Genomic DNA, 11,382 nt, shown 5'->3' with positions numbered 1-11,382 from the left:
AGGAGAGATCTGAGCTTCACAAAGTCGCAGCACTGCATTTCGCCATGCAAAAATAAAAGCAAAAGAAGCAAATGGAAAATTAGCATCACAATTCATTACTGCTGCCACATAGACACACAGGAAGCGCTCCAATTGGCTCGTACATATTTGAATCACCAGCACGTGTTTCGTGCGCATTTTGACAGCGGCGAGAAGTGCATTTCTTCATCCCGGTGAAGTTTGGTGATCACGGTAGGATTTGTCACTGGCTTGCATTAGTTCAGCAATGCATCCAAAATGCACAATTGGGGGATGCACAATTCAAATTGACAGAATGGTTGTATAGAGAAAAAAATTAAAGAGGGAGAGAGAGAGGCTTAGTTGCGTGAGTTGCAACGTTACAAAGGATTCAGCACACTGTCCTTTACCTGGTTCCGGGTCTGGAGGGATGTCTCCTTTCTTATAGACAGTCAGATCGTTTCTGGTGTCCGAGGCCGAACTTGTTTCCTTGGCAAGAGAACGAATGAGGGTGTCCAGCCTGTTTTCAGCCTCCCCTGTGGCCACAACAGGGCTGGAAACTTGCACAACATCTGCTGGGCTGCACAGAGAGAGAATTCATTATTTAATAAACAATAAGGTCAGCCACAGCATATGTGCACTAGCCTGCTATTCTGCAAGGGGACCTGCTGCGGTGGCTCAGTAGCTATGGCATTGCGCTAATGAGCATGAGGTTGTGCGTTCAATCCCAGCCACAGTGGCCACACACCCAATGGGGGCGGAATGCAAAAACCTCGTGTGCCATGCATTGGGTGCATGTTAAAGAGCTCCAGGTGGTCAAAATTAATTACGAGTCCTAAATTACAGCGTCCTCCATAACACAATGTGCAGTTTTGGGACGTTAAACCTCACAATTTATTTCTGCATAGGGAATCGAGAAAAGGGGACGATAATGATGAAAGACAAGGACAAGAAAAAGGGATGTGCATGTGTGTGTGCATGTGTGTGTACACAAATACTAGCATGTAATATAGTTGGTTTTCACAAGGCCCAAGGTCCCCTTTAGTGCTGCGCAAATGGCACGTAACAACCTTCGTGGCTATTCTCGCTGTCATGGAATCATATCACTCCATCCTGTCACGTTTCATTTGACATTTGCCACGAATGGTGCGACCTCTGCTGCAAACCTCAGTGGTCCTGCTAACAAGGTGTCACCTCTCAACCAGCCTCTTTTCACAGAACAGTATACTGACATGCGTATATTCTTTTAACTGCTTCGAGTGACCTTTCTTCACCGGCTAAACACTACTAAAATGTTATCGCTCAGTGCAAGATGTGCCTACATGCACCAGGACCTTCCTGAATATTGCCAGCGTTTCTACAGCGAAAACATTTTCTAATAAGATTGCGTACAGGATGCAAATAGTGGTGTACACTCCGGTATGCACCATTCATGACTCACAGTTTTGGCACTGCCTTGTTCTTCACCATCACAATGTGACAACATGTGCATGAACTTCATGCCATCAAGTCACAGCTTCACATCAACAATGGGCTGCGCAATCAACGTCCAGCAATACCAAAGATGTTTTTGTACTCTTACTGTCCGGAAGAGTAGCAAGTTATTAGCAAATGAAACTTTAAAGAAGGTTAGGAAAGAACAAATGTTTTTAGGAATATTTGATTTCTGAACCAAAGCAGGCTACTGAAGAAGCTGCGGCAACAGAGTGCTATAGGAAAATGAAAGTAGTCAAAATAGGTTTTCAAGTATATGGCATTAAAAAGGCAATGGCAAGTGCGTGTCGACTTAAAGGCGGCAATTCCTCTGCAACGAGATGGTGGCGCTATCTGTCACCCACCCCACAACGCGATTTTTTTTTTTTTTTTTTTTTTGCTGTAGCAGTTACAGATGGTGCCACCATTTTGTTGCATTCACATCCAAGCTCCTTGTGTGTGACCATAGGCTAGCCTTCATCCCTCAATATCGAGAACCAATCTCAAGAAGACCACCAAGATAGCACCCGAGGTTTGCTGCCAAGGTCGGACAAAAAGCAAAAAGCGCATTAAAAGTTTGAAACAACATTCATTCACTTCTCATTAAGAGGACAAACGGGTTAGAAACAGCTACTTGTTCAGCCTCAGGCGGGTCAACTGTCGCCATGGAAGACAAATGACAAAGTCTGTGGTAAACGTCAAGGAAAACTGCTTTGGTGGTAAAAAAGCTTCTTCCACCCTTTATGGATCATATGAGAATGCACTGCGCTTGCACTGTTGTTACTGTTGCCCCTGAAGAAAGCAGAAAATATCTGCAAGTCATCTGAACAGCTTCCGCACTGTACAGCAGCACACAGACCATTTAACGGAGACTCTCTCCACTGTAAGATGGTTCACACAACCTGTGGCTGTACAATGCACACATACAAGGCAAAAGGTCAGCACAATCAGCCATGTCAGCCATGTGCAACACTAAGCATCAATTTCCTTCAGCGAGTTTCTGCAGGTCTTTCACGAGTATAAAATTTAAACAGTGTAAATAATACCTGACGAGAGGGTTTGAAGAGATGGAGCAATAATTCAGCAGCTAAAAGCAATGACAATTGTGTGGTCAACAAGCACACTTGGATGCTTGTCCAGCAGTACGATAGTCGCATATCTGCACGTAAAATTGGATAAAGGGACCAATGTACTGGAATCACCTATCTGCTATGCCACCTGCAAGGCAACCTGTGATCACAAGACTAAACAGAGAAATGAATGCCCCAAATCAGTTGTCGTTCTCCAGCAATTTAAACTATTGATAAATAAACATTTCATTGGTTATGCTGAATGCAAAACTGTGACGAGAGGGTTTGAAGAGATGGAGCAATAATTCAGCAGCTAAAAGCAATGACAATTGTGTGGTCAACAAGCACACTTGGATGCTTGTCCAGCAGTACGATAGTCGCATATCTGCACGTAAAATTGGATAAAGGGACCAATCTACTGGAATCACCTATCTGCTATGCCACCTGCAAGGCAACCTGTGATCACAAGACTAAACACAGAAATGAATGCCACAAATCAGTCGTCGTTCTCCAGCAACTTAAAAAATTGATAAATAAACATTTCATTGGTTATGCTGAATGCAAATTACCACAGCAGATCCCCAATGAATGGCCACATGCAGGTCAGTCTTGAGAAAAAAGATGTAACATAAACTCACATGTCCTCAATTAGCAGTGGTCCAACTGTTATGTCCAGTGGTGTTGCAGTGGCCACCTCGACACTGCCTGCAGGATCCACAGCATTGAGGGCCGCACAGTTTGGAAGTGATGCTCGATGGTGACTTTGTCTAGTGGAGCGCCTTGAGTATCGCTGGCTAGGGCGCCGCTCAAATTGCACCGTGCGCCTTGTACGGTTCTTCTGAGTGGCTTGAAACTCTGTACGTCCACTGAACAAAGAGAGAATAGCAAGTTGTGCAATCAGTCTGTCATAAACGAATTGGCAAGTAATTACTATATGAGCAGAGTGTACAGTCGAGTCCTGTGAGTGAAACAACTTTATTCGGTCCACAAGCCCTGTAGAAATTAAAAGAATTTGTAACTTCAGTTAGTAGTGCCCACAAATCTTGACATTTCAGGTGACCCCTTGCTATGTTTTTAATGCATTTCAAAACATTTCAAAAACAGCATAACACGTTTCTGAAGCAACATATTCAGCAGAGCATTGCTGTTATGTTCCTCGCTAGCCATTTCTCAGATTACAGCATTGCTGTAGCTTAGCCCCTGTGAAGCTAAAGTATTCACATAGCATGTATCCTGGCTACTACATTCTATTGCTGGAACCTGAGGAAAAAACATCAGGACTTCTGTAGTGGCAGCTTACCATCAGCTGGAGGATACATTTGCTGTGCCAGAGAATGGCCCTAATGGGAGTCATTGTCTGAGTTACCACTTCACCTCCCCTTATCAAATACATGTGAAATACACAAGTGCTCTCATAAGGCAACCACTACACACTTAATACAAATTCCTACAAGTTCAAAGTGTGGGTCATCCTACTTTCATACAGTTAACAAACTCACTCAACAGGTCATGCACATTTCACAAGTGTGAGTAAGCCTGAAACATTTCAGAAACTGCACATGCATGCACACGCACAGATGTTGAAGAGTGACAACCCATCTACAGCAAATTAACACCAAGACAGAAGCAGTGTAGCAGGCATTACAGGATGCACTACAATGCACAGAACAAAAATAATCTTCCCTGACCCACTCCCCCTCACTTACAGACACACACACACGCAAACACTTAGGTGTATGTACCTGTATCGAAAACGGGAGCCCATGCGGAAGAAATTCTGCCGGGGGTTTGGTCCCCGCGCAGATTCCTTGAGCCGGAAGAAGGCATGGTGCTCCACAGCACACTTCCACAGGTGCTTCGCCGCCTTGGGGTTGTAAAGGCGGAACACGAATGTGTGTTCTTGCTCACGACCCTGCATACATGGTAGTGCTATTTCTAAGACAGCATATACACTGTGAGAAAGTAGGCTAAGGCACATTAAAAAAAAACATTAAGTTCCCCTCTTCCTTCCTATCTCTCGCTCTTTTTCCCTTTCATTGATACAAAGGAAGCAAAGCTTTGAAGTATCCAAAATATGGATAGTGTGTGATAGCGCAAGACAGGGGTAATTGGAGATCGCAAGGCCTTCGTCCAGCAGTGGACATAAATATAGGCTGATGATGATACTAACAAGAGACAAAACCAAATTTTTTTGCTAAGGCACCTGCATTTTTGTCAAGTACTTCAGTATCCAGTGGACCTCTGACAGAGTGCAATGCATGCCCTCGAGCAATATGAAAGGGAACACCCAGATTGCTATCAAAAGGCTGCTGCAGCTAAACACACGTGCCTTGCACAAAAGCATTTAGTGAGAATGTTCAACAGGAAAGATCCCCGCTATAGATACCTTTTGTCAGAACAGATCCGAAACTGATTTTTTTTTTTTTTTGCTATGACATTCAAAACCAAAGAAAGGGCATTATTGAGTTGCTTTGTATGTGCACAGAGGAGGCATAGCCTTGGAAGGGTTTCTATGTAAACTCACTACACAGCGGACCTGTGTTTAGCAACTTATGCAAGTTATGTGATGGACACAAATTCCGAGCTGAGACTTAACAATAAAATCTGCATAAACTATCAAACAACCCTACTGAGACAGAACATGGTTCTTTTTTGTTTCTCACTCTCTCTCTCTCTCTCTCTGTGTGTGTGTGTGTGTTTGTGTGTTGTGCGTGTGCGTGTGTGTGTGTGTGTGATCCAGATTTGTCACCTGGACCTTGTTGCACAATCATTTGAGTTCCCACACTGCTCCTATCAGTCCAGGAATATCTGGCTAAACACATGCCTGCTTTACTAATGACCCACATTCACCAGAACTGTCACTGTGCGATTTCGTTTTGTTTCTTCAAGTGAAATTGCCAATGAAATGGAAGTGTCATGAAGATATGGCAACAATCTGAACTTATGTGAATACTGTGCTCAAGAGCATCCCAGAAAAGCTTTCTCTGCTTGCTTCCACGACCTCGAGAAACAGTAGCAGCTGTGCGTAGATAACTGAGGAAACTACTTTGACAAGACCTAGAGTCGGTAGTTTGCAAGTTGAATAAATGACTTTTTAGATGCCCAGTCTTGGAACACTTTTGACATTTATGAACATCACGAGTAATCCTCGTTTTAAGACTAATTTAGTGCTACATTTCAAATTGCTGAAAACTATGTTTGGATGTACACTTCACTCATCCACGGCATATAATGTGACAATAGAAGGCAAAAATACCGCTAGTCACGAACCCTCATGTACTTTTTATATTTAGGTGTATGCCAAGAACCCCCAAAGGTCAAAACTATTTTACAGCCTTCCCCTAAAGCATATAGCCTACTATGCAGCTTTAAGATACAGAGCCCCATCAATTATATAAATTGATATTGTTATAACACCTGCTTGCACCATGTGAACAGATGCCCACATAACGCCTATGCCTTGTTCAAAGAGAGCAGCTGTGCAAATCCTGTATTTATTTTGTGCAGTAATGTGTATCTGCAAAAGGTCCATTATATTGCAGTGCTATATTTCGACAGTACTCTTTACTCACACGCTATCAGTTTTTTCTACACTTCTTCCTGGGCTACGATGGCTACGGTGCTATCAGAAAGCCATGTGTTTTCCAAGTAGAAAGCACAACCATTAAGCTGTTCCATCATGAATAATATTTAACCTCAGTCACTAAAGAGGAACAGAAGGGCCTCAGATCAAGTGGTTCCTTTAGCTCACGGATGCATACAAAGTGGTCATTTCACAATACAGTCTCGACTTTTGTAAAGCCGATCCTCACAGGACCGATGAAACTGGCCGAATTATCTGGCAGAAACACGCTGTCGATTCATTTGGCAGTATTTGCTATTAAAGTTAACTTCGCCGCAACTACAGCCATCCTATGCAGTGAAGTATACTAAGCGGGGAAAGGTGCCATGGGGATATGGCACTTGCTCATTAATTTACACACGCACATGCACTGTCTCTGGCCACAATACGAGCACTGAGACACCTAATAAGTGTATTGGCAGGCCTTCAGAGTTTTATATAGACCCCGCTCTTTTGTTGGCTTTAAATGTGCCCTCGACTTTCGCAGTTTTTTCTTCTTACTGCCTTTCTTTCCCAAAACACAGATGATTTTTCTTCACTTCTTAGTGCACAGGGTGTGCACATAATTAAGAAATGCGAACTAGGCCCCGTTAACGGTCTCATATACGACAGGTATGGCGGGCAAAACGAGGGCGCAAATCGCCACAGCAACGTCAGAAACAGCTCTGAATGGCTGCCAGTATGCTTATTAGGCATCTAGGTACTCCTACTGTGACCGGAGACAGCACGTGCACGTCTACATAATTAAGGAATGCGTACAATGTCTCATGACAGTGGCCCATTTTCAGTCTTGGTATGCTTCACCACAATGAACTGAGCATGCTTCACCGCACAACACGGCTGTATTGCGGCGAAGCTGACCAGTCTGTCAGCCGAAGCTGATTTCTGATGATCTGAGATTGCTGAACATGTCCCCAACTGTATGCGCACTAGCATTTTTTAATTCTCCCATCAAAACGCACTTCACTTATGCAGAAAGCTCGGAATAAAACTCTCAACTCTGAGCTCAGCATTAGCACACCAGAACTACTGAGCCAAAAATATATTTTCTGCAACTAAAGGATTGGAACTGCTATCCACACAGATATGGTCAAAGTCAAACCAAAACTTAATGGTGAGCTTTGAGCTTTAAATAAGTGGTGGAATAAAGACAAATGTGTTGCTGATGCATTGCCAAATGACTTCACAAATAAAGATACTATGTTAGCAACTTCCATTAGTGCAGATGCAGAGCTCTGTGGCACATAATAAAGCATAACATTACCTCTCTTCCATTACGAACAAATACATATATGCAAACAAACATGGTACTTGCTCTTCCATGAATTTCCACAACACAGACAACAAAACACCTAAGGCGAAACACCTAAGATGCATTCAGACACTGTTTAAATGCTTGCATTTCACATACATAGATGAATTAGTGTACATCACACAAAATGTAAGAAATAGAAACAAGATCTTTAAAAAAGAAAAGCAATGTTTCCGCACTTAAAAATAAAGCGGCCAAGCTGATTTAAATAGATTCGCAGTTATAACCAAACGTCAAAACCGAGCCTGATCACCACCATTCACCGATTATGCAAGCCTCACAAATTGTGCTGACGATAGTCAGCATTGCGTGTACATTGTCAATCATACAGGAAGAAAGGACAGAAAGCATTTTCCACTTCATACTCATCAGATGAATTGCATCTACACTAAATGCATGGCTAGTTTTGTGTGAGATAATGGCAGAGAAGATGTCAAGCAAATCTGAAGGTCATTCTTAGACTTATCAACATAGCTTTAGTGTCTGCTTACGGTCCATTTTCTTTTTATTACGCTCTTTCAAGGTATTTCATACAGTTCCAACCAACTGATTCACACTCACCACACTAGCAACAGAGCTGTGTTAGTAGTGTAGACTCCTCGGCTCATCATAAAATGCATCGTACAATGCATCATAAAATGCCTTGCCTCCACACACATACAATAAGATTAAGACTGGCAGATTGTAGAAAGCACAATGCCTCACCTCATCATCATCTTCCACAACCACAAGCGTCAATTTCTTGCTCTTAAAGTCGAGCCGTGTTATCTTCGGCCAGAAGAAGAGGCCAATCTTGGTTTGCCTCTCAAAGACTAGAATGCCAGTTGGAGTCAGGCCCAACGAGTACTCCTGGCCGTCTTTCCCCTGAAAGGAAAGCACACAACGTACGGCAAAACTCGTGAATGACGCAGCCGAGAGTGAGAGCCCAGAGGCATACTTGTTCAAGGCCAAGCTCATGCTTCTTCGAAGCTTTCTCAGGTGTAGTCTATATTTCCAAATTTCTTAAAGGGAGACTAAAGAGAAAATTAATTTGAGCTGTATTAGTAAATTAGCCTTCTACAAGTACCAGTAAAGCCACTCCTACCATGAAAATAGGCTTGGTTGGCAAGAAAAGACGTAAAAGTGATAGACAGGTGGTTACACTGCCTTGAAATTCTCACACAAGCTCGCCGTGACGTCATGGATCTTGATGGAGTCTGCTCAGGCCCAGTTAATTTTTTTATTAGTAAAGATCAACCGTGTTGTTTTCTAAGAGAGACAAAGACAGAACTTGGCAAATTTCAAGCAAATTTACTCAGTCACAATGACCAAGATACGAAAATATACTTTGAAATCTGTGATATCACACCGACATATCGACGCTGAGATCTTGGCACAAAATTTTAGAAAATTTAACTTTGATCTTCATTTCCACTTTGAATAATCCCAGCTTACTACTGCAAAATTCCCGGAAATATAGTTCTGAAAGAATCAGTCTAAAGTGATTAAGTGTCTTAGTGTCCCTTTAAAGTTTTGCTGATGCGTCCAAGAATAGACAGACATCATAAATCTCAATCAGTGTCCTTTGCTGTCACTTACATTGCTGCTGCTGTTTAGGGGCACATGGGCACCACTAGATGGTGTTCTGCATTTACTTCAGCTTAAGAGGCAGATGCCACACTCCCCGTATCCACAAATGAAAACCACCAAACAGGTTTTTAGTGCTTAAGACTTTGGAACTAATGAAAGATAAGAGAAGCAGATGGTTGATCACACCCTTCCTTTGTTGCAATCCTGATGTACAAACCGAGAGCGACGGTGAATTCTGCATGAAGTGGGAAGGGTACATCCCTCCATAGAAACTCATGTTTTGATTGGGCACCTTATTCCTGCATCTTTCCGTTTCGAAAAGGATAGCATAATTTTCCAGAAATGCTAAAACCAACAAAATGAGATAAGGTGTTGCATTTATTACATTAAAAGCAACAATAAAAGTGTGATTACATCTGGCTATGTACACTTCAATTCTGTGGCACTGGCTGCGTAGCCATAGAACATTTGTACAACCAATTTTTATAACACTTTTTTATATGCAGGGAGAGGTGAAAATGCTGAGAAAGTAACGAAATTTCCAATCACCAGTCCTTTCAAACTTTCTTTTCGAAGGCGTGCGTTAAAACAATTCTTCCTCCTTAACCCAGCTCCTAACCCACAAGCTTTAGCTATGGTATAGATCTGTCTGAGATTTCTTGCAACCAAAAAACAAAATTCTGATTTCCTCAGCTCAAACTGTGACACAAGTTCACACGAATTACAAGGAACTCAATATTACCATGCGCAACACTAACACCAACTACCATGGTTGTACAAATATTTTTTTTATTTAGAATTTACCAGTCTGAGAAAATGTGTGTTCTAAATAGTATTGCACAGTTTAAAAAAAGGTGATTCGACATGCTTTAAACAACAAGATCAGCCACTAGGTGACTAGGTTTGTGGAAAAGCCAACCTGCGGATTCGCAGAAGGAGGCGCAGGTCTGTGAAAAGCATTAGTGAAACTCGCTGCGAAAAAAGAAATAAGGACGATATCGCAATGGGATCAAACAACAATAAGAGATGAGGTCTCACTGCACAAATGCAGTCGTCACGGCAAGCGCACACTGGCACCTTGCTGCAACACACCGTGCGCCAGTTCAAACATTTTAGTGCTATAACGCATGACATGCAATCCCACTTCGCATGTGCAGGTATTTCTCTGCGGGCACACACTGTGGTAACAAATCGCCCTTAACACTATGCTAAAAGTCCATGCTTTAAATCCAGAGACGCAGCTGCTTTGTACATTATTAGGTCACATTATAATTGCTGTACAACTTTCTTTCTTGCACTTTCTACTCTCACTCTCTTTTTGAGCGCTCAAAAGTACTCTCCCTAGTTATACACTTAAAGTTACATTACATTCATGCAAATACGGTAATATTAAATACAATGCTTAGCACATCTTACTACGTTATCAGTGTCTGCAATCAGAAGAAAAAGAAAGAAAAACTCACCATGACAGTGTGCATGTCAACTCCATACATTTCGAGCCATTTAACTTTACTCAGGTAATTCATCTCAGCCTGAGCAGGTGTCTGACCCCTGTTAAAGAGAGTCACGTTATCAATAACTCCATACAGCTTCTGTTACCTGTCAGTAACTAACCCAAGCAATGTATGCACTATGTTACAGAGAGCATCTCAATGGCTGTTGAGCATTTTGCAATAGTACATGGTGCATCAAAATGAAACCGAAAGCCTGACTGGCACACAGGCAGCAGGTATTCCCACTCTGACATTGATATGCAGACAAGTATGCTTGAGAAAAATAAAATGTCTTGGTAAAGTAATTTTTTTTTTTTAATCCTGCCTTTTCACTAAGAAATAAACTTCTACTCTGCCATCCTGTGCTCAACTATTACAGTATGTTACATGTTCGAAGAAAAAATATTTCTCGACAAAACATCAACATCAAGAGCAAGCTATCAAGAGTAAGCTTGCGCTGTTTCATGAATTTGACATATTAAGCACAGAAAAAGAGCACACTGTTGCAATGCGTGCACGCACATGGGAGAAGCCTCTGCAGCAACATCCCATATATCAAATCAAATGCAGTGCTGAGAGCACAGTCAGTAGGAGAATTTATGGCACCAAAACGTAAGCATGATGTGTTTTAACGTCAATATGACCTACATTCTCAGAACCAAACATCTCGTCTCAAGCTGATAGGTACCTCTGGCTATGAACAAATTATGAGACACTACATGACAACCAAGTTCAAAGATATATACGCACGTCCCTTCTTCCCCTAACCTGTCTAAAACTAAGAGGGCCCAGCCAGTTGTGACTTCTTTATTCCAAGCCAAATAATTAGGAGTATTATAGTTTCGA

General features: G+C 42.1%; 1 protein-coding gene across 1 annotated transcript in view; it reads right to left on the bottom strand.

The window, feature by feature from the left end:
- LOC119442089 (band 4.1-like protein 5) overlaps positions 1 to 11,382 on the bottom strand; it is a 33,860-nt gene that overhangs the window by 15,515 nt on the left and 6,963 nt on the right. The window contains exons 7-11 of the mRNA XM_037706817.2: positions 10,507 to 10,594; positions 8,180 to 8,338; positions 4,283 to 4,452; positions 3,179 to 3,406; positions 408 to 577 (exon numbers count right to left, since the gene is read on the bottom strand). Coding sequence (XP_037562745.1) covers positions 408 to 577; positions 3,179 to 3,406; positions 4,283 to 4,452; positions 8,180 to 8,338; positions 10,507 to 10,594 — 815 coding nt within the window. The remainder of the gene's footprint in view (positions 1 to 407; positions 578 to 3,178; positions 3,407 to 4,282; positions 4,453 to 8,179; positions 8,339 to 10,506; positions 10,595 to 11,382) is intronic.

Source organism: Dermacentor silvarum, chromosome 2, assembly GCF_013339745.2.
Source record: "Dermacentor silvarum isolate Dsil-2018 chromosome 2, BIME_Dsil_1.4, whole genome shotgun sequence".
Taxonomy (NCBI): domain Eukaryota; kingdom Metazoa; phylum Arthropoda; class Arachnida; order Ixodida; family Ixodidae; genus Dermacentor; species Dermacentor silvarum.
Note: the sequence above shows the minus strand (reverse complement) of the source record. Positions and strands in the feature narration are given on the sequence as shown.